This window comes from Varanus komodoensis, unplaced genomic scaffold (genome assembly GCF_004798865.1).
Source record: "Varanus komodoensis strain SLA01 unplaced genomic scaffold, ASM479886v1 scaffold5, whole genome shotgun sequence".
Classification (NCBI taxonomy): Eukaryota; Metazoa; Chordata; class Lepidosauria; order Squamata; family Varanidae; genus Varanus; species Varanus komodoensis.
In genome coordinates this window covers 34254236-34278507 of record NW_025336087.1, presented here as the reverse complement: position 1 = coordinate 34278507, position 24272 = coordinate 34254236, and the positions used below count along the sequence as shown (strand labels likewise).

The window sequence follows — 24272 nt, the reverse complement described above, 5'->3', positions numbered from 1 at the left end:
CACAATTATCCACGTGCTGGTAACATCACTCTTGTGAATAGTGAACTCAGCCTTTGCATGCTAACTACTTTTGAAGCCAAAGAGGGCAATGTAGAATTAGAAAGGGCTAACTACATGGTTAGATAAATCTCAAGATTTGTAGAAATTTAAACAAATCTTTTACAAGAAAACTTAATGGATGGGGAGAACCTAAAACATCCCGATCATGAAACTTTGGAAGTCAGTTGAATAGAAAACTAGGTTGAAGGAGGAATGGAAGACAGCATCCTGCAGGAGAGCAGGAAAGAATGCTTGAATGGAAGTAAATGCCAGAGATACTGAATGACAAAAGGAATGTATTCCTTTCTTTCTTTTCCCCTCCCTGTGAACTTTCCTCAACATTTGCTGCCATGAACTGCTTTATCCAGGTGTCTCTGGGATACATAGCAGTGAAAAATGAAAATGAGAGAAGGAAAACACTGCTCTGGGAGGAAGCAGGAAAGGGTTAGGGCTGAGAAGCAGGATAATCGAAAGGAAAGCACAGAGGAGGTAAGGAGGGGAGTTGAAAGTAGCCAAGATACCTCTGTTTCTTCCTCCATTGTCCTCTGCTCTATTGCTCTAGTGGATGAAATGGAAAAGTGCCTATATTACAATTGCTTCAATCAAGGCAATTACAAACCAATGTGATTAGTGAAACCACAGGTTAGATCTGGCCCTGGTCTTTTTAAGGCCATGGCCTTTTCCTGGTCTCCTTTCTCTCAAATGCCAATTTTTGGTGCTTCAGCTTTTCTCTGTACCTCCCTTTGTAAAAGGTGAAAACACAGGATGCAAATACTCAAACAGCCTAGTGCAGCAGTAAGAGGTGTGTGGGTCTATATATATTACTAGAATTTGCTCCATCCTCTGTAATTAAATGGAAAACATTTTTCCACATTGGCCTATACTATAACAAGAGGAACTGCTGAAATCAATGCCCTTCATCCAAATGGTTCAGCTCACTGGATGCCCCTACCATGAATAATCAGGGAGGGTAGGTGGCAATTTCTATGCATTTACCTTCCTGGTACAGTTTGCTGTTCTCCCCAAAAAGCTGCCCTAGAGTCCCAGGGTTCCCTCCACCAGAATATGAGAGGTGTTGCTCATAAGCATAATTTGACAAAGATACAATCTGACAAAGATTCTCCTTTTTTGGGAAAATCCACTAGATCTGGAAAGATTTTGTGTATAGAAGGAATCCTCCTTTTTGTGGATGGGCAGTCCTGTTTACTGTGGAGATTTCAGGAAACTTTAGAAATAAGGCACTACAGATAAAAATAACAACTTCTAAGATACATAGTGATATGACTGCACATCAGGCATGAAAACATTTATAGTACAATAAAAAAGAATGTACTCAGAAGGGAAAAATAAAGATATTTTAAAGTAGAATTGTGAGCAAAGATCAGTGTTTTATTTAAAAGAAATGTATTTAGACATAGAATAATTATCAGTATTTTCTGTTGTTAGAACAAGGATTTTGCTATTTCTGCCTCTAGAAGAGAAACAGCTAAATGTTAACAGATACCCTAAAAACACTCATGAAAACTTTATTGATGCATTCTATATAAAATACCAAAGAATTGTGTATCCTTTCCGCAGAATCTGAAAACAGCTAGTAGCAACAATGATGGATTTAAGTTATTAACAGATCAAAAAAAGATGGATGGTGTCCTGCTTTTCTTAATCTAAATCATCATCTAGATCTATTTAAAGATATGTGGTGCACTAACAAACTTAGTTAAGGTTTCGATAAAATCAGTAGAATAATCTGCCCCGTTACATAGAGTCTGCATTGATCAATAAAATCACTTGTACTAGGAAAGTACTGTTAAACACTGACAATCCTAGCCATTAATATTATTTAACACACTGTTCACAATCTTTAATGAGGATAAAGAACATTTTGTCTCTTTACACTTATCATACTGCCCCTTTCCAGAGACCCTTATAAACACAGCACAACGGTGATTATTCAAAACTAATCAGGATTGCAGAAGGAAAAGGACACTGAATAATTTCTTGTAGGTTTTTGGTGTGATTAATAGACTTTCTTAGTGGCACCCTTTAAAAATAGATAACATGGAACTTAAAGAAATTTGCATTTATGCTATCCAAGATGAACTTCTATTCATTAACACTCATCAGCAAGCCCAGTTCCATATTCCAAATACTTATATATCAAGGTGATGAATCCATTTGGTTTGTTAAAACATTAATTTTTCTCAGAAACAAAATCAGAAAAGCAAGGAGAAAGTAATCAGTTAAAAAGAAACTCCAAGGATTCCAATTCTGAACAGATATCCCTAAATACAGAAGTTTTGAAAATGTACACATCTGCTGATTTAAGACAGATTTAGGCTTGGGAAAAGTAAACACACAAACATAGAACAGATTACAGCTGGGTTCAGACAACATGGTAACCCAACCCATGGGCTAAGTGTGGGTTGTCACTGATCATTGGTTTGTTGGGTAATCAAGTTGCCTGAATCCAGCTGCACTAACAAGCCATGGTTTCTTAACACAAGCAATCCATGAAGCAATGGCTTGTTGTTGAGTTGTGAACTGTGGTTATTACCTTGGTTTATTATGTTAGCTGGGTTTGGACATTATAATGAAACTCATTTCAACAAACGAGCTCAATGACAAGCCACACTCAGTCCCCAAGTCTGGATTATCATGTTGCTGAACTCAGTCACAGACTTTCCAAAATAGAAATCATGGGAAGATGGTGAAGTGACTTAAGGAAAGGAATGCTGGCTTGAGGGTTCTGTAACCCTGTTGTCATAGCCAGATAATTTCTTGGAATTGACTTGAAAAACCACATGTGTAGTGGATATGAAATGGAAGATTTGGATGACACAATCTGGCTTCAAATACATAACTGGCCATAAAGCTCACTGAGTGTCCTTGAGCAAGTCATGAGTTAGCTTGATGTAAGTAAATCTCTGTGTATAGAAGCAAAATCTTGGAGTCATGTATCCTTCCCCACATTCTTACCATCCTCCTACATGGCCAGAAGGAGGCTTTACCTGGGATTAAGTTTCAGTTTTGTAGTTTATTGGTACATAGAGTAGGAATTGAGGCTTAACTCCTGGGGTTTCATCTTTCCATGCCTGCTGCTTCTGTTGAAGCCATGGTCTCATTATGGAATGGTGAGATGGGGAGGGTTATTGACCCAATTACTCACAAGCACCCTCGCCTATGTTATAGAGCTCCTTCATTTTCCAAACTGGTGTGGATTATGAAGCAGGCAGGATGCCTGGGAACAACCAACACAATGTCTAGAGCATTCTGCACAAATAAAATGGTCAGCAGGAGTGGCTACCCCACTGCTCCTAACACCAGGGACAAATAGGAGACTAAAGAAATATAGTGAAACTGAACTGAAATCTCCCTCTTAGCATCTAAATTCATAAAAGTCAGGCAATAGGCTGAAAATAAGTAATACATTAAAAATTCCAATATAACATTTAGAATTTATATGATTATCCTTTCTCTTATACACAGCTAGATGTTTCATATTCAAGCTGCAGTATACTTTTAGAAGCATTATAGGAAGAGAACATTAATGTTTCAATCAGGGAATGTCAGCTTTCTTCTCCTGACTCACAAAATCCCAGAATGTCTCCTCTGAGCAGAGTTTGACATGTTCCCCTGTCTGAGGAAGAACAGGAACGGCCTTTTGAGCCCATCCTTCCTTCTGCTATTCTGGAGGGTTCTCCAAATATCTGGAGAAGATTTTTAGGATGAAGAGCTCGTTTTAGAGAGATAGCTAATCAATGAAAGTGGCCTTATCCCTCCTTCCACCAGTAGGAATACTTTCCTAGATCAGAAGCCTCTAATGGGTGAACATTGGTTTGGAAAATGTTGGGTTCAGTTCATAATCTTGACTCAACATTAGTAAAGTTCTGGAAACAAAAACAAAAAAATCAGGCAGCTTTTAGGCAGTAATAAAAGCTTCCATCTTGGGTCTGTCTATTTAGCAAAATCTATAGGAGTGCAAGAAATAAGAAATTTTCTGTCTTGAAAATCTTATACAGCCAGGCAAAAGGCAAGAAATAGCAAATGTGGGGATGTAACAGGAAAAGTGTTAAAAAGTAGTTTTTGCTGGGGAATTTCATGGGGGAATCTGGAATTGACTGACAGAGCTTGACAGGTGTGTAAGAGACCATTTTTCCAGTCATAGTGGGCACCTTGACAGAAGCTTCACACATTAAAGAAAGGGGCAGGCATGACAACAAAGGTTCTAACTTGAATTCATATCATAATCATGGAGACCCAGTGTAGTATAGTGGTAAAGAGTGTGAGACTGGGACTTAGGAGATCTCAAGTCATGGAGCCAACTGGGTGACTTTGAGCGAGTCACCGACTCTCAGCCCAACCTACCTCACAGGGTTGTTGTATAAGGATACAATTGAGAGAAGAAAAAAATGTGTAAGCTGCTTTGAGTTCCTTGCAAGGAAAAAATGTAGGATATTAATATAATAAATAAATAATGAAATGTGGCATCTACCAATCACCAGAGCTCTTCTGACATAGCAATTTACTAATGATGTCCATCCACCAGCAGAACATACACTGCTGGCAGCCTGGATTCCCCCAGCCATGGCATTCCCTCAGATCTGCTCTGGAGCAGATGTGGGGACCATGCAGAGTGACAGAGAAGGAGGGGACAGGTTTGCATAATGTTTGTTTGTTTATACATGTATTTATAGGCCACCTATAACTTTTGAGGCCTTCCTAGGCGGCTTACAATACATAAAACATATTAACAAAATAAAACACTTTAAAACTAATTAAAACACAATGAATTAAAACATCTATGAAAACAATATAAAAAGGGCCACAGCATTCAGGCTGTGTTAAAACATTCCTAAAAAGGATGGAATATTGGATGGAATCCATAATGCAAAGGTAGCCAGCTAAGAATTTAGCTTCAGGTTACATGTGAATGTTTGTAAAAGAAGATTTCTTCTGAATTGCAAAACTGCATTGGGAACAAACAATTAAAAGCAGAGAAGTGGTGCAAGAGAGGGGTGCTTAACCTTATCAGTTGCTTCTCTTGCCTTTTTGATTTTACCCTCTACTTCACCCTCCTGCCAAGCCGCTTTCCCAAGTCTACAGGGTTTTATTATAGATATCCATATGCAATCTGATGTTAGACCTGTAGTGGAAAAAAAGTTAAGTTGGACTGTTAGATAGATATTCACTAACATAAGCAAACAGCTTATTTGTGCTCCACCATTTTAATCAGAAATTTGATTTTGATTTCTGTTCTTTTCTTCTTTTTAGAAAACAAACTTACAGGTCTAGCAGGGGTAGAACAGGAGAAATTGATTTTCTAGCTCTCCAACATCTGCATTTTAAATTATAGACTACATTTTCATAATACAACATAAAGTTCAGCTGTCTTTCAAAATGTAGTTGAACGACATTCTATACTAACATTTCTAAGATTACTAAGTTTTTTAATGAATTCAGTGAAGCTTCGCTTTCCTATTTACATGGAATCAAACTGATAATCTTCAAACATGGAAAAGATATTAGTAACATGAAGATTTGCATTAAATTTGACTGTTTGAATCATGACATATTTTTACTGTCTGATGACCATTTGTAGGGAATATTGTTCTTATCACTGAAAGAATGACCTTTTGTTGATTTCAGTTCCAGTAATTTAAATATGGGATATGGCGTACAGAAAAAAAGAGAAATAGCATAATTTCTTGTGTTCACTGACTGATAAAAGAGTTGACTCAAATGAAGCAGTACATTCAATTTAAAACAATATTCACTAGCAGTTCATTCAATCTGAAACAATATTGTTAGCCCTGTGCTAAGGACAGGATGCATCATTTTATTCTAATAACAGCAGCAGCATCCGTCATCATCGTCATCACCATATCTTTTCTTCAAGGGGCTTATGATAGTGTACATGGTTTTGTCCCAAACAGATTTAATCTTCAGAAAAAGCCCAGTGAGATAAGCTAAAGATACAGTGGTCAGCCTATCCTTCACAGTAAGCCAGAATTCCTATGTTTGTAATGAACAAACCAGTTTGCTCATGCATGTTACTTAATATGCCTTCTTGGTTCTTTCTGCTGACAAGTGTCGTGAAATAAACCAAGACGCCTCCGTGCATGGCTTTTGTAGTTTGTTTAGCATTATGTTTAAACCCGAGTTTGTTCTTGGATAAAGATGATAGCATGTTAGGAGAGCAACAAGATCCTGATTTGGATGTAACACCAAACAAACCACAGACAGTGGCTTCCTGGTTTATTTTGCAGCTTCCAGAGGCAGACAGAGCCAAATGGGAGAAACAGAGCAGAATTCCCAACAATTTTTGTTTACTATGGTGATCAACTGAGCTTCATGTTGACTGAGGTCTTGACCACAGGTTCCCCAATCCAGTATTCTAGCCACTACATCATAATTCTCAAAATTCTGATTCTCAAAATTTGTCATTCCCATGCAAAAAGAATATTATTTCTCTTTTAAGCAAATTAATTTACACTGTAAAACTTTCCCAAGTTTGACCATCGCTATATCCCAGATTTTACAGAAACAGTTGGACATTTTATTAAAAAGGTAGGACATAAACATCTTGTATAAGTATAAAATAAAACATGCTTGTTAAAATACTCACATTTGAAGCAAGAAGCTGATGTATTACCTATCCTTATGTAGAGGCCAAAAGCAGTCGATTCTCATCTTAAATTACTCATGTCGTTCTCAGAAACAGAACACTTTCCATGCATTGTTAAAAGCTGCTCACCTGTAAATAAACTTCTAAGCCATGCCGACGTTGTTCCAGAACTTTGGGCACCCAGTTTCTTACATGCTTTGAAGGGATTTCTGGTGTTCTTATGAATTTCTTAAGCTATAAAAATGTACAGAACAATATACTTCTCACCAATGTTTCTTTTAAGTCTTCAAGAGACTATACACAAACAACATAGATATATACAGCTGTATACAACTGTGTTATTACATTACCACCACTGATGTTGCGATAGCACAAGACAGGTTCTGATCTATGTGCAAAAGAAGAATCCAACTGATTTTTTTGTTTGCATAAGGGTACCTGTGCACATAATTGTACATTTTGTTTGTGCAACTGGCTGCTCATGAATCTTGTTCAACCCATTGTGCAATTCCTTGTGCAATAGATTGTGCAAGCTGTTGCATAAACAGTTGTGTAGGTATAATGGGCAACTGCTTGCACAACAAGATTACATGGAACTCTACTAGTGCTACCTGAGTTTGTGAAATGACATTGTTTGATAGTGCCCGTACTGCTATAAGTTAAAGAACAAAACACAGTAAAGAGAATATTGTTATTAAAAGAAACTTTTTGCCTCAAGTAAGTTGACCTTCAATTACAAACATCATTATGCCCAAATGGTGAAAAAATTTGAAATACATATACTTAATATGCTAAGCAATTCCTTAAGTCAGGAGCTAAACATTCTGGTATGTCAGCTAAACAGCATTATGCAGATTGGCCAATCTAAAGCTCTAATAAAATCCTCAGAATTTAGTTTAACAGAGATTTTAGCCTGAACTCTTGTGTATTATGTTGGGAAACAAACCTTTAAAATATATCAAATGCCCAAAATGCAATTGAGTTTAGTTCCTTTGCAGGATTAAGCTTTTGAAAAACAACAAATAATTGTGTAAGACTTAAAACATATAGTTCTAGTAGTTTTGTTCTGAACAGAAAAAGCAATCTACAAACACTAAATTTTAATACTTCACAGATAATGTATTTGGGGAAACAGCAAAGAATGGAATGAACTCAGCCATCACGACTGCAATAAAACCTAGAAAATGAAACAAAGCATTCTTATAACAAGCTGAGCATCTGTTCTGCTGTATTAGCACCCTATTACAGGTCCAGAAAAGAGTTCCAAATAAAATCATTGTAATTTTACATCCCTTGCATGCAGATGAATTAATAAATATATACTTGTAGCCATCTATTTTGATTCTTTCCTAGCTCCCAAACTCACATGACTGACTTCAAAAAGAAGTTGGGTAGAGAAAACTGTACCATGAGTAGGACAGAGTGTTCAAACAAATAAACAAATCCAATAAGCATACAGTATTATTTGAAAATGCATTCATCATATCCCCAGACCACAATCAATAGATTTAGGTGCAGGTGATACACAGCCCCTGTGCTTTTCTGAATGGAAATTTGATATGGTTCCTAAAATAAACAATGTATCACAGTAGAAGAGGATGGTGTAAATAACTGAAATCCACACCGCACTTATATTCTAACAAGTGCAGATTCATAACTGTACTATGAATTTCTTATAATGCAAATGTGTACAAGATTGATTTTGTAGATAAAAGAGTGTCTCACTCACAGAACTCTATTATTTAGTATCTGCAGGAGACACTCCTCTATGTGTCTCCTGACAGAGACCACAACTGACTGGGTCACAAAAGAGGACTTTCCCTGTGGCTGCACTCAGACTGTGAACTTGTATGCTGCTTCACCAAGACCTTCCTTTTCTAACAAAACTTTTCTCTTCTGAACTGAATGCTGCTCTTATCTGCTGTGTTCACTGTCAGTTTGCTTTTAATATATGTTTGTATGGATTGTTTTAATCTGATGCCAGCTACTCTGTCATGGTCTCTGACCCTTCCACCTCAGCAGCAGATGCTCCTGAGTTAATAGTTGAGGAATTGGTTACCAGAAGACATCATGACACTTCCATCTTTTTAGGATGGAGTTTTCCAAGAAGATTCTAGGAAGTTGCCTCTCCGCTTCTAAATGATTGCTGTCCTCAAATACCAAGGATTCCAGCCAAGGAGTACACCAGATGATCACAGCCTGACAGCCTGAGGCTGCTAAAATATACCAGACCTTTAAAGAGAAAAGGTCTTGGGGGTGGGGACAATCAGCCTCAAAGAAACCAAATCTCAACTTTAGCTCAGTCATTATCTGCTGTTTATTCGAACAGCATAACAGACAAGAGTATCTGGCTACAAGCACCACTGTGAGCTTTCCTAGAATAGTTTTTGTGTCCCTGAGAAACCTAACTTGCTCAGAACCTTGATAAAAGACCTGATCCACGATGGAATGCAAGGCTCACCAATGCTAAATCATGCTCACCCCTTACCAAGACAGGGTACATCTTGGACATTATTTTAACATAGAAGAGCAGGATGTATGTATTTTAAACAAAACACAGAAAAAGTCAACACATATAAACAGCTAGTAATGGACCCGGGAGACCAGGATAATGAGAAACATTCTGTATGGTCTCTTATCTGTACTAATAAAAGCAACAAGAACAATCACCTTCCTCTCAGGAGTGCTATGACATGACAGATAAATATTTGTAAAGCACTTTGCATGTAAAGCAAGCTCCATAATTTAGCAAATAAAAAGTCCCATATCATAAGTCCCATAAAACAAACAAGTATCAGGTGAAAGAAGCTGAAGCATATTAAAGGAAAAGGATGGCGGTAGAAGATAGCATCTGTAGCGGTTTTCATTATTATGCCATTCCACAGCTGAATCTCTTTGTGCAGTTTACAACAACAGTTCCCACTGCATCTATGGGCAGTCACATGGGTATGCTCTAAACATTGTATTAGCTCTAAATAAATGTGAGGTGAGAGGAAATCATATGAACAGAAATTCAAAACTGACTTTAACCCACATGTCCACAGGGATCAGTAATTTACATTATTTATTTATAAAATTTGCATGCCGTCCAATTACTAACGTCTCTGGATGGCTAACAGCATAAATAAATTGACAACTCACTCTGGCTGCAAATTAATAAAATACAGTAATAAAATTCTATATTAAAACATATTAAAATATTGATTGAATAAAAAGGTCTTAACCTGGCACCGAAAAACATATAATGATGGTGCCAGGAGGACCTCTCTGGGGAGCACATTCCACAGTCGGGGCGCCATCTCTAAATCTCAGCAAATGTCATCTGATCAAAAGCTGTGCCAAAAACAAATGTCTGTGGACATAAACCTTTAGGATCTGCAGTGTTCAGAAAAGAAACTACATTTTCTTCTAAGCACAAAATTACCCTGTGCCTAATTTCTCCAATTTGCTGTCATCCAGGTATGTATTTGACTACAACTTGCATCATCTCAACTCAGCAGAGCCAATGTTGGCTGGCAATGGTGCCAGTTACAGCACTACATATTGGGTTGATTGTGTATTAGGAAGGCTCTTCTAGGCGCTGACAAAAATCACTAAGCAAGAGCTGTTAAATCCTGGGCTACAATTTAGCAGGGCCAGAAAGACTAAAAGAGAATAACTGGAGCAACACAAAAAGCTAACCCAGCCTTCCTCCTGGAATTCTATAAACAGTTTTTGGAACCTCTGAGTTTCTATGGAGAGTTGAGGTGTTAAGGTACCTGGGCACTTTTTCACACCATACACACTGGTAAAAACTGTGAAAGTTGAGCATGCTTGCTTTTTTAAATGTTTAGCATATCACAGAGACACTGCTTAGTACATGTTCAGGAAGCAATTTCCAACAATGTATACTTCCTCCCACTTGGCCTTTCTTTTGAGATAGTCAGGAGTTAAGAATGGGATGCTATTTCTCAGAGGCACTTTCTCTACCTATTTGCTTGCCTGCCAGATGGAATTCCAATTATCTAGCAGCAGCAATGGCAGCAAGAAAGGTTATCAGAAAAAATGGATAGCAGGAAAAGAAAGAAAAGCTATGCTTCTGCCCACTTTTGCCTCTGGGCTTTGCCCACTGTCCCCTGATTTTGTCAGCAAGCCTTCCTTTAAAAAAGGCTCCAGATTCATACCCCTTGTCTTATGGGACTCTTTAAGACTACCTTTCCATTGCTGCAAAATTTTGTTTTAAAAGCAGGAGGCAATTCCACAGTAATGCATCACTTCCCAAAGTATTAAGTCTCTTTTCAATTTAACTAAACTCCAAATGGAGGAAGCAAATGGAGTCAGCACATTGGAACATAATGCAAATCAGATATATACAACATTATTTTAAGAGTTCTTACAGTGTTTACCTTTTTATGGAGAGCATGAAATTCACTATACCTCTTTTCAACATAGTGCTTTCTTCCATTCGTTAATACCTCTATCTTAAAAACCTGTAAAAACAATTTAGAAGATTACTGATTCTGACTTAGAACACTATTTCCTGATATCTTAGCTTTGTGACAGATTTCTTTTCTTTAATTATTGTAATTAATTCCACCCCCTCATGAACACCAGAAATAGTGAGATACTGCATGAAAGAATGATTAAATGCTCCTTTAACCAGTTGGTTTTGCAAATACATTTAAGGATTAATATTTGTGGTGGCTAAAAACCCTTCTGTTCCACTGTTACTGTAATGACCAGAAAGTATTTAATACAACAATAACAGAGTAATGGATTTTTTTTTAAAAAAATACAAGACAATTTAAGAATGTTTTTTTTCAGTCATACCCTACAGTATGTTAACAACCATACACATATACAATAACGTGACAGATATAGCATAGTTTGTAGAGCACATGAAATAGAAGCCCAAAGCCCACATTGCAGGTTAATTTCCACATAACCTACATATTCATCTGAAGACTCAGCTGGGCCTGATCTAGTGTTTACCCCATTAAAAAAATATGGTACAGGCTCGTTTTCTTAGCATGATGTGCCTGACAGGTTTTGCAGTAGCCTGCAGAAGGTTGAAAGGCCAGATGAAGAAGCTCTCTAGATCCACTAATTAGTAGCCACGAGCATGACATTTTGTGATTTTCAGGTCACCAGGTCAGATCTCAGGGCAGGTGACAAGGAATACCTCAAAATGCGTGCATGGAAACATAACCCAGTGAAATTGGCAAAGTAAAGCCTATCCACACACTGTACCCACATGTCTCTAACCTTGGATTTATTCTACTATGAAATAATTGAATCCGTTCCAGAAGAGATGCCCAATATGAGCTACAGGAAAGATCTAATACTAGATCAGAAACTTTTCAGACCCTCTGAAAAATGAATTTTGCAGAAGGATTTTTATTTATTTATTTATTTAAAGTTTTTGTATCCTGCCCACCCTTCACAGTGTTTTTAATGAGTCGCCCCTGAACACTTAAAAACAGAGCACGATTTCAGAAAGCTGCCTGTTCTCAATACTGAGATTTAAAGTGGCTTGCAACATTAAAAGACTGTACAATTAAATTATTAATAGAATACAAAATTGTTACAAATATACATAAATATAATTTAAAATTATATAAAACATCAAAATTAAAATGGCAAGAAAATCTATGTAAACAACAAAGGTAGTCCAATGCAATCTCATGGATCCAGAATAAGGTCTGCTTGAACAGAAAAGTTTTTGCCTGTCTCCAAAAACAGAGAAGATGCTGATCCAGCTTCTTGGGACAGGGCATTCAAGGGTCTTGAAACAGCCACTGTGTTCCCACCAAGTGCGACCAAGAGAAAGTTCTCTCCTGAAGATCTTAGGATACAGACAGATCCATTGGAGAAAATTCAACTTCCTCTATCACTGACTCTGATCAACAGAGGGCTTTATTCCCCAGAGAGGTCCGCCTGGTGCCGTCGTTATTTGTTTTTCGGCGCCAGGCTAAGAACTTTTTATTTAAAACTTATTTTAATTGTTTATTTATTTATTTAACTAGGTTTTTTTTTAAAAAAAATTTAGCCGAGAATGCACTGAGGTTTTATTGCACTGGGATTTTATTGTATTGGGGTTTTATTGTATTGTTATTTATTGATGTTTTGTGAGCCGTCCCGAGGCTTTATTGCGATGGGGCGGCATAGAAATGTTTTAAATAAATAAATAAATATTAGCCATAACCAGCACTTTGGTTTGGTTTGGTGCCCAGAAGCAAACTGGGAGCCAGTGGAGCAGCTTCAGCAAAGTAGTTCTATGGTTCCTGTAGTCAGCCCTGTATTACATTAAGTCATGTCATTATTGCTTGCAAAATATCAGTATATTTGCAAAGGATATTTAAATTGCAAAGACTGCAAAAAGAATGCACTTCTGCAGTGTTTTAGCTTTTACCCACAGAAGTAAATGTGCTGTTTGTTTACACGTGAATCTGCACCTTTGTAGTTGCGCCACAAAATTCTGGATGGTTGCTTTTCTCTAAATCATCTGCATTAAAACTTTTGAGTGAGATGACGAATGAGCTTGGGAGGAAGTATCTTTGTTGGTAATACCTGTCTCTATTTCTCTATTTCAGTGAAGTGAGGCAAGACAATGTGAACAGTATCACTCTTTTCTGGTGACTAAATAAGCAAGAGTCTGCTACTTAGGGTTCTATCACCGAAGCACAAGAGAGTAAAAAATATAAAATAAACCTCTGCCAAGAAGGTCAGAATGTGTAAAAACAAGCCTAGAGCCAGATGTTTTGACACCAGATGTCCTGAAAGGGCAGGTACATAACCATGTACGCAAGTTATCAGGAAGTGTCATGTTTTCTGCTATTACATTTTCTGTCACTAATCACTGCAAAAAGCTGAATGTATAAATTCTTTATGCATGATGACAGTGGCAGCTGGTCCTGACTTGAGATGGGCTCAATCTATACTATCAGTGTGCCCTGAGACTGCCACAGTTGCTCTGAAACTGTTAGTGTACGCCTACAACAAAGAGTATTTTATATATAAAACCATTTGCTGGTGTTGTTTGTCTCTCTCATGGTCAGACAACGAACAACAGCAACTTTATTTTTTGTCCTCAACAAATTTGGTGACCCTGACAAGAACCATCTCACTCTCCAGCCATCTATTTGGCTCTACAGCAATGTAGTGTGCACCTTTCATTTGAGGAAGCCTTATCTGGTAGCCAGGATGGTGTACTGGGGATAAGACGTTCATGTCTGAAAAGCATATTCCTTTGTGACTTTTATGCTCCTTTAACTTAAGTAAGATTTAGAAAACATGACTAGTATTTGTTTTTGTTTTGAATACCCAAAGAAGTCTGCAGAGCAGTTAAAAATAATAAGTGAAATTTGCAACTTAATTTGGACAAATGTAACAAAGAATTGTTTGTACAAGCCAGCTGACTAATTAAAATCAAGTGTTTGGGGGAACAGAGAGATTTGATAGATACAGACATGTGGACAGAAAGGTGAAAGTCTAGCAGAATGTATAGAAAGAAGGGGTTTTGTGCAGAATCAAGAGAGACAAGATGCCCCTGCATTTGTAATGAAAGCATGGTTTATGCTTGTTGTGTGACAATTGCTTCTGAAAGTAAGAAAGTGGTTGAAATGGAAAATTAGTTGACGAATGCAGAATGCATGAAGAAATTCCTGAGATTGCTGGCAACAGTCATGCACTGTATGTATTGAAGTTCTATCCAGAATCCATTGGCAAAAATGTCTGAAACAACCTTTTCTGACCAAAGAGAGGGTGTGTGTGTGTGTGTGTGTGTGTTGCTTTTGGATAAGGTTATCAGAGTGAGGCTCCCTTAAGCATCAGATTCACAGATGAAGGCTGAATCAAGACCTTGATTTGGATTCCCAAATTATTCCCAACATATGTTGAAGCTGGTATGGCTTTCCTGAATAGATATAATCAACCTAAGATTATCCCTGTCCTAGTAACATTGTGCTCTGGTTTCTGTAATGCATTCTAGGTGACTCTGCCTTTGAACACCTCTCAGAAATTTCAATGAGCATAAAATATGCCAGCTAGACTGCTGATGGATATAAATCAATCAGAACTATCCTCTCCAGTTTTAAGCCATCATCACAATTCCAAATCTGTCACAGTGCCAGTCTTAATATACAGTTTGGAATAAAAAATAGCCTGTTCATATATGAAACTTCCCAGTTACTGAGATCCTCTGAAAAGGTCATTTTCCGAGTGTCCTTTCCACTTTGAGAGATTAGGCAGATAGCAACCAAAGATCATGCCTTCATGTTGGTGCCTTGAATTTAAAATTTCCTCTGAGGTATATTTACCTGGAACTAATTCACGGGATTGCCAAGTGAAACTGTTTTTATTTTCTCAGGACTTTTTGCTAGTGCTATTTTATTACTTATGATTTTAAATGGCTGTTTGGTTTTCCACTCAATGATGATGATGATGTTAAATACATGTACACATTTACCTTATGAAACACTCAAATTGCTGTGGCATACCCAATCAGGACAGAGATAACAGCATGTGGGGAGGGATTAAACACCTCCCTTCAAGCCATGGTTGAGGAGACAGTTGCTCCTCTTCACCTAAGGTGCTCTGCCAGAGAAGGAAGTATCCACTGGCACGAATAGGAATTCTCTGTCCAAGAAAAATCACAGCCTGAAAGTTGAGATTTTCATGGCAAAGAGGAAAAGTATTTTTAAAAAATACTCCCCCCAAACCAGCATTCCAGTTCTGAACACATGCATCCTAACAAAAAATGTATTAAATGTACACACAGACTTAACATATTATCCAGTTTGAACCTTTTAGCATGCAATAAATAACCTTGTGCAGCATTACATACTGCCTTTTAATGGTATCACTGGCACATGCATCAGATACAACAGATTAGTTCTGAAACAATTTGGCAATCAAACAATTTTAATTTATCTCAATTACTGCAATAATACACACTCAGATCTTAACAAAACCTTTTCTACATGGAGCCAATAGTTAATAGATACAATAATTAGCCATTTAAAACATCCGCTAAAGCCTAATTCATGTCAATGAAGAACAGAATGAACAGCTTTTGGTTTGATATAAGTGTGGAAACTCATATTTTTCCTTGACCATCATGCCAAAAAGATGACTTTTTATCTCACAACTATCAAAAGGCTGGAGAGGAAGCACTGGGGCCTATTAAGTCAAAGCCCTGTTTTAAGAACTCTTCATGGGAAGCCATAACAAAGTCTTTCATGGTTTTTGGATCAATCTGCACAACAGCTGTCTTTGTTTAAAATGCATTTTAACAGAAACCAGTAAGTCATCATATAATAACTCAATTATAATAAAAATAGTGAAGACTATAATACATTAGGGAAACAATCTCTCTCCCAATATTACAGCACAGAAGGGCACTGTTCCATACATATATTTGTCTTCTGGATGTATCACATTATTTGGAACATTATGCCCATACAATGAGCTAAGCTAGGATTTAGCCATATATGGACACACCTCTGTGACCTGGTGCAAAACTTGGACTTGTATGTCCTGCCCTGCCCTGCCCTTGTATTCAGTTTCTGCTATTTCTGGCTTATTATATATGACCGAGGATTTCCTTGTTCAAAGCAAACTCTTATGATTTCTAAACAAACCAGTTACAAATCCTATATTGTTTATCTGGTCTGTTAAAGACAAGCTCTAGCTTGTAGAGTTCCTGGTTTCCAATTAATAGCAAGGATGGAATCATAGAAACTGAATCCTGGTTTAATCCTCCTCTTGATTGTGTAGAATTGGGAATGGAGAGAAGAGGAGTAAGTGCTTGCAAACACAGAAATGCATCTTCATAGTGCTAAACTATGGTTTAGCAATATATATCAACATGGTCAATTATATGATCAAGTGAGTATGGCTTTAAACTATAGACAAATTCACTCCAGATGTAGCCGTCAAATTCTACTGCTCAGAACAGAGAGAATCTGTGGGTTTTTGCTTTTTATTGAAGCTCCTAGCTTCAAATTCAAATTATTGCTTTTGTTCTTTCCTATGTTGGTTTTGTTTCAGTGAGTAAAACCAGTTTTCTCTCTGTTCCTTTTCCAAAAAAAAATTGAATGTGACCCAGGAGTGAGTTTGCCCTCCTGTTTCAGCAAGTATAGTTTTTACTTTTAATAATTTCCTTGCTTTCCCTTAATGATGTACACTTAACACTTTATCTTGAAGAACTGTGTATGAGCTTATGTAACTTGTGACTAACTTATTGTGCTTAAAATAATTATGATGAATCAACAAGCCAGGATTAATAGATGATCTTAATAGATGATCTGCTTAAAGAACTAATCTCATAACAAATCTACCATACATTTTGATGCCAACTGAAAATAGTATACAATAGGATTCTATTGCATTCTTATAAGCAACTATCAGAGGAAAACGATTCTACTGAAAATGAATTAATGTGAAACTGTCAAGCCAGAGAAGATGTAATTCTGACTTTTACTCTTAGCTCCTACAAATGCTGGTAGGCTTCCTAGGATTAAAAGCTCACAGGTCAGAACAGGTGTCTGTATTTGAGCCATGGCCTTACATGGTCTTTCTTGACAAAGAACTCTTAAGTGTCAAGAAAGCAAATCTTGAGAGGGAATTTTAATAAAATGATGTAATGTACTGTAGATACCTATTTTCAGATTTTTAAAAAATGTAAGTCATGCACACACCAAACTAAAACAAGTCAAAATATAGGCTAAAAAATGTAAGGCTTCAGTAACATACTTGCAAACTAACTTTATTCAACTTTACAAAATACTGGTTGAATACTAATAAACCTCATCTGCATTTTTATTGGCCACCTGTATCCTTTGAATAACTTCACCACTAATTCCCCTCAGGCTAAAATTTCTCACAGACAATCTACAGAGCTTTCAAGAGACAACGGATTTTGCAAAATGCAAAATAGATGAAACAGAGTGGAGTTTAAGTTCATTGAGTAGAAAAACAAGCCCTCCTAAATATGTTGTGCTTAACTACATCACAATGAAGGGAAATTGCTGTTTTGTGCCATAAATAATCAGATGTAAATTGGAGCAGTGAAAGTAACTGTGTGGAAATCAGAGAGGGATAGTTTTATTGGTTGTTTAGTTTTTCTGAAAAAAAGAAAAGCTTTGACTATTGGAAGCTTTACCTGGTATTGTAACACTGCAGTGATACAAAAAGAGAAAGGATGCATGCAGGAAGATCATGTTATATTTTAATGGAGTTAAAAATGGCAACAAGCTTTAAGACTTCAAGAACATTATCTCAATCTACAAGTACTACTGAATTCAGAGGGAGAGAAGAAAATAACAAGTGCAAGCAAAGATGGACACAGAGTGAATGAAAGCACGGCCTTCACTGACTGGAAATGCACCTTTCATTCTGCTTCAACTCTTCACCTCCACCCCCTAAATCGGCAAAGGAGTACACAATTTTAGTAGAAAGGGAAAGGCAGGGAAAAAAAACCTAAGGGCTGAATATGTTTTAGCTAATTCATACATGCGTAAGCATAAGCCTGTGTAACCAATTCGGATTGGGACAGTGGGGCCCCAGGAAGGGGGATTTAAGCTTTCCCTCTGTCTTGCTGCAAAATTGTACACTAACCCACATCAGGTTGGGATAGATGGGAGAAGAAGCAGTATCTCCACTGCTTCTGTCATTTTTGTTTTTCTTTTTAATTCTGTTCCATGGGGGGATGGAATTCTTGAATGGAAGTGGGAGAGACGTTTATATTGCCCCCCCCCCCCCGTGTATCCCGCTCTTGGTCTCAGTCTAAATCTGGGCAACTGACTCTAAGATCCTTATAAACTTCTTCCCCACTTCCATTCTGATGCTGATCTTTGAGCCACAGGACATCTCTGAAGAAATAATCTCTGCCTGGGAATGGTGGTTGGAGCAGCCAGATTTACTCCCTCAAGGAGCAAAGCTTCTTCACCTATGTGGACTGCAGTTGTTGTTGCACTGCACAAGAATTAGGGATCAAAGATATCCATGCACACCTGCCCCAGTTCTTATTTATTTTATGTAATACAGTTCTAATCCATCCAGTAACTAATGTTCCCTGGGTAGATTACAACTAGTTAAAAAACTAAAGTGCCATTTTTAAAAAGTTAAAGAAATAAAATATAATGCAAATATGTAAAATAATAAAATGCACATGCAACTTGTAACTCAAAACAACAAACAGCACAGGAATTGATAAAACAGCCATAATAACCTAGAACTAGGTCTCCAAAGTGGCTGGGAGAAAAGAAAAGTCTTTGCTTGGTGCTGAAAAGGTAACACAGTTGCCAGGTGAACATCCTTGGTGTCAATACTGAGACTGCCTTCTCCCTTACAGCCACCTGCCTAGTTTCCTTTGGCAGGGGCTTGGGGATGAGGGCCTCTGAAAATGACCTAAGAGCCTGACCAGGTATGTATGGGAGGAGACATGGCTTTAGATGCTCTAGTCCTAAACCATTCAGATCTTTTAAGATCAATATCAACCCTCTGAATGGGCTTTAAAATGAACTGGAAGCCACTGTAGTTGACAATCAAAAGCAGCCACTTTGCATAAAACTGTTAATCCATGCACAGGAACTGAACTTCTGAAAGCAAAGGCATGTAGTTCTTAAGGTACTCTAAATCCAGTCCTGTGCTGACAGAACGCACCTGAATGAGTACATACCTACTCAGAAATAAGTTGTATTGCATTCAGTGGGCTTAGACCCAGATAAATGGGCAAAGAATGATCACCTAAATGTTACATTCCACTCTTTGCTGATCTACCAAGTATTGTTAGTATCAAGCAACAACTAAGTGCAGTGAACCAAGTATGACCTCATATGGGAAACCTGCGAGGCTAATTTAAATCTAAAATTGTATATTGCTATGTCAAGTATCTAAACAAACATCTTGCAGTATTTTCAATGTATTTCATTCAAACATTTTTCTATTTTAATTTAAAGATAGTTTAACTTGATTAACACAATGGTTTAGTTTCTTATTTTTCTATATACATCATTGAGAAAATTCAGAGTACCCTACCTCACCTTGTCCAAATTCAAATGGCTTGCATTCAAATTGGAATTGTGTTATCCTCTCAAGACAGCTATTTACATGAAATCTCTTATAGTTTCTCTGTCGGTATAAAATGTAGATGCCACTGCGCATCAGGCCTGCGTTTGGCTCTTTGCACAGACAGTCCAAAACAGTTTTCCTGATCTGTTTCAACTTGAAATGTTGTCAATATATGGATTGTCTTGCTTTCTAATTCAGTGAAAAATCTAGTTTTCCATTAGTCTCTGCCTTTCTAATTTTCAATACAGCTTTACTAAATGTAATTATTAAAGGCAGATTCAAGAAAGCAATTACTGAGCTACTGGTTTGTATCTCTGAAGTCTTAATAAACAGCACAAAGTGGAAGTGCCAGGTATGGTTAAATTAAATATGATGATGATGATGATGATGATGATGATGTGAGTGATGGCAGATGCAATATGATACTTAATAGAACAGTTCAAAATATGGGTTTAGCTCTGCGATCCAAAGAGCCTCTTTAGGTGCTTCTCTGACCAGTTGAGTGTTCATTCTGTTCTGGAGATGTCTGCACTCTCGCTAAAACATCGGGCATGCAGCATGGAGGTGCTCCTACCACCATCATTTTCACTTAAGGCCTACATGACCTTAGTAGTCGGGAGCATCTTTTACCAGTTTAGATTGATATTCCTGCCTGCATTCCTGTCTAGTAACCTCCTGACTGGATTACAATTAGTTGTACATGGGACTATCGTTGAAGGTTCAGAAACTTCCGCTAGGTTTAAACAGCTGAAGACTTGCCAATATGATCATATGACAGAAATGCTTCTTTAGCTGAACTGGCTTCCAGTATGAACCCTATTCAAATAGTTGGCATTGACTTCTAAAGGCCTAAACAGCTAAAGAATCATTAATGCCTCCCATGCATATATCTGCTCGGGCCCTCGGGTACCTTTCTTGGGTCCCTCTGTCGAAGAAAACCCGTCCAAAAGAGGTTCACTTGGAACCTACATTATTATCTTTTCAGAGCCAAGCAAAGCTCGTTTATCTCTCTCACACATTTTAGAAACCTAACTTTAAAGCTTGATATCTGTTCTGATATATCTATGTGTGTGCTGTTCATTTTTTGCATTGTATTTTACATTTTCAATTGTTCATAATGCATTTAAGGTTTTTAATTGTTTGCAATCTTTCCATAGAACATTAATTATAGGATGGATTAAAAATCCTTTTCATTTTCCCATTATTTTAATGTTTAGTTGATTTTAATTGAGGTTTTAGTATATTAATGGCTGGATGCTGTGGGGCTATTCTATTCTATTTATTATTGTAAGCTATCCCAAGACGTTTTGTAGGGGATGGGATAGAAAAACTTTAAATAAATAACTTTTAGAACCAAATTTCACTTTTTCACTCATATAACTGCTTGCATTGTGGTAAAGGCTGCTTGTGAACTTCCTTCCTTTTTCAGCCCTACTGGATAACAGAGCTTTCTGCTTCTCGAAAAAAGGAGTGTATGTGTGGAAACTGTCATGCAAACTTTTTAATGTGTTTCCCTGTTTCAAACTGGCAATTGAGTTGCCAGTGGCAATGCAATTTATTCATAGGGGACTCAAAGAACTAGAAGATTAGAAAGACCTTCAGGGTTGTGCTTCCCAAAAGGTAGCAGCTTTAGAAAGGAAGGGTTCTTTCAAAAGTAGCTGGTGATATGGGGTGGGGGGAGTAGGGCTGTAAAAGGGTCTTGTTTTTGGGCTCCAACAGAAAGAAGGGACTGTCTCAAAATTCACATGTACACTGAGAAATTCAGATGAAAGTACTTTGGCAGCCAGAGAGTAAACCAGTTCAATGCTTCTTGTTATTAATACTCCCTTACCAGGGATGGTGCTACGTCGGACTCACAGTATAAATATGCACAACTTTGCAAATTATATTTACATTTGCTCTAAAATCCATCTGCTAGAGACATTCTGTATGTAAATAGGAATATATGGACAAGGGAGAGAAGGTTTTTGATTTCAGGAAAGAAAATCTCGGACAGAAAGGCTTGGGGAGCGGAAACAGCAGAAGTGAAGCACACGAGGCCAAAAGCCAGCTAATCCAGGGGTAGATGCAACAGAGATCAGGGTCATTGTACCTTTATTTCAGCAGGCACTCATGGATAACAAATTTGCAGGGCAGACAGGCAGAGATCTGGGGCTCTTTCCTTAGCTGACGACCCCCAGACAGTGATTCCCCTCTTCCCCTCCTTTCTTGAGCACTTTAAATAAGCTTTGTGAGGCAATTCATTGTACTGTGCTTTTATTTTTAATGATGCCATATTTTATTACTTGAGTTCACTCTGGAAACCTAAGAATGACAAATGGTAGAAATGGATGTTGATATACAGGGAACAATGTCCCAGGTTTTGGACTGGATGTCCTTGAAGATCTTTTGAGTTACTAGATGCAGTTAAGAGTGACTTTTCTGCATTATACTGCAAAGATGGCTACTGGATAGCTGGGCTTCAAAACTTCGTGAGAATAAATATTTCTTTCCTCTTTGTATCTGGCTTCTGGCGCCCCACAAAAAACTAAAAAGTCTCTATGGAAAAGGGCTTAGAAACCATGTAATTGAAAACAGAGTTTTATACTAGCTGTACCATACAGATGTGCATGTTATTCTAAATACTTTATTTTAAAATCCCCATGTCTAAAATTACTAATGAATGGTGGGACTAGAATTAATGATGGACTTCAAGTAGTGCTATCTTAAATATCTTTTCTGAGGATTAACAGTCAAATGTTTCAAATGGATCTTTTCTTTCTCCTTTATGTTCTCTATTTTCTGAACTCAACTTCTGCTTGCTGGTGAACTGAGCAGGGTTCTTAATTGGCTTTCTTCACAAAAGGCATGGAAGAGTAGGGAATTTTAATGCAAGCAATGGAAATTCTATTACATTTAAGCCAGGTGGGATATTATAGTTTCAGTTTCAATAAAGCAGTGGCAGACCATCGTGGATATTATTTTCCCCGAATCTGTAAAAAAATGTATTCTTTAGGGTGACCCCTCCCTTTTTTGCTGGCCCCAGAATTAGCAGAAATGGGATAATGGTTCATTGTCTCCCCATTTCTGAGTGTGGTGATTTGCATAAATGGGAACCTTCCCCCCACCCCCTGGGTCTTTACATGTGTGTAAAAAGAGCTTTGCAAAAGTGCATACTTGTAGAGTCTAGGTAGCCCTCTCTTGCATATTCCTCTCTTGTAAATATTCTTGTATTTTTCATCCTCTTCACACATCACTGCCTATCCAATCAGCTCTGCTGGGCTAAGTGAAGTAGTGTGTGGACAGGATGAAACTGACAGAGATATTTACAAGAGGAGAATATGCTGTACAGGATTGGATAACAGACTTCTGACATTTTAAAAATCCATTTTTTCAGAAATTGTAGCCATTAAAGCATAATCAGAAATCCATATATTGGATCAACATACTACTGATCAACACCAGTAAGGGGAAACAGAATGAAATCCACTCGGTAAAATCAGTCAAAGTTTCATCCCAGAATGGAATTCTTATATATTCCAATGGAAGATTAATTGTCTACAATATCCAATGCCTACATTTTACTTTGTCCTAAAACTGTTAAGTTCATGGAGGCAACAATACTGCCATGTATCACATTGTTTCAAAGAAACAGCATCTTTGCCATTAGCTTACTGTTTCTTAGAGGATTGTGACACAAGCCTTTGAAGCTTGTATACTTTTTATTCAGCTGACCAAATGAGCATTTAGAAAAGGAGGTACACTAGGAGATATTAGGAGACAGAGTACCCAGAGGAGGGCCTTCTCTGCGGTGGCGCCCTGTCTATAGAATGCGCTCCCCAAGGAGGTCTGCCTGGTGCCGTCATTATATGTTCTTCGGCGCCAGGTTAAGACCTTTTTATTTAATCAATATTTTAATAAGTTTTAATATTGAATTTTATCATCCTATTTTAATTGCACCCAGAGTGGGTCATTAATTTATTTATGTTATGTTAGATATTTGTATTTTATTTGTGTAAGCCGTCCTGAGGCTCTTGCAAAGGACGGCATACAAATATCCTAAATAAACAAACAAACAATACTAAAGACCTTTATAAAATTGCAACTTTTAAAGTTTGTCAAATTCCCATTTGTTAATTTATTTATTTAAAAAATTTCTACCCCGTCCTTCCCAATAAAATGTCTCAGGATGGCTTACAATAATTAAAAGCAGTGATAATAATAAAATTACAATAAATAATGATAATATAATAATTAAAACAATAAATAACTAAAGAAAGAAAATGTGACTGGATCTTTAAAACATCTAAAATCCTTAATTCTTAAAATGATGGTTGAAATAAAGGTTTTTGCCTGGCACCGAAAAGAGTATAAAGACAGCGCCAGGTAAATATGCTCTGAGGAGCGTATTCCACAATCTGGGCTCCACCACAGAGAAGACCCTCCTCCAGGTAGACACCCTCTTTACCTCTCTTCAGGGAGGGTTCCCGGAATAAGGCCTCTCCTGCCGATCCTAAGGGACATGAGGGCATATAGGGAAGGAGAATTCCTTCAGGTATCCTGGTCCTAAGCCAGT

General features: G+C 37.5%; 1 protein-coding gene across 1 annotated transcript in view; it reads right to left on the bottom strand.

Moving 5' to 3' along the window:
* SNX24 (sorting nexin 24) overlaps nucleotides 1–24272 on the bottom strand; it is an 83057-nt gene that overhangs the window by 28932 nt on the left and 29853 nt on the right. The window contains exons 2-3 of the mRNA XM_044446320.1: nucleotides 11050–11133; nucleotides 6794–6898 (exon numbers count right to left, since the gene is read on the bottom strand). Coding sequence (XP_044302255.1) covers nucleotides 6794–6898; nucleotides 11050–11133 — 189 coding nt within the window. The remainder of the gene's footprint in view (nucleotides 1–6793; nucleotides 6899–11049; nucleotides 11134–24272) is intronic.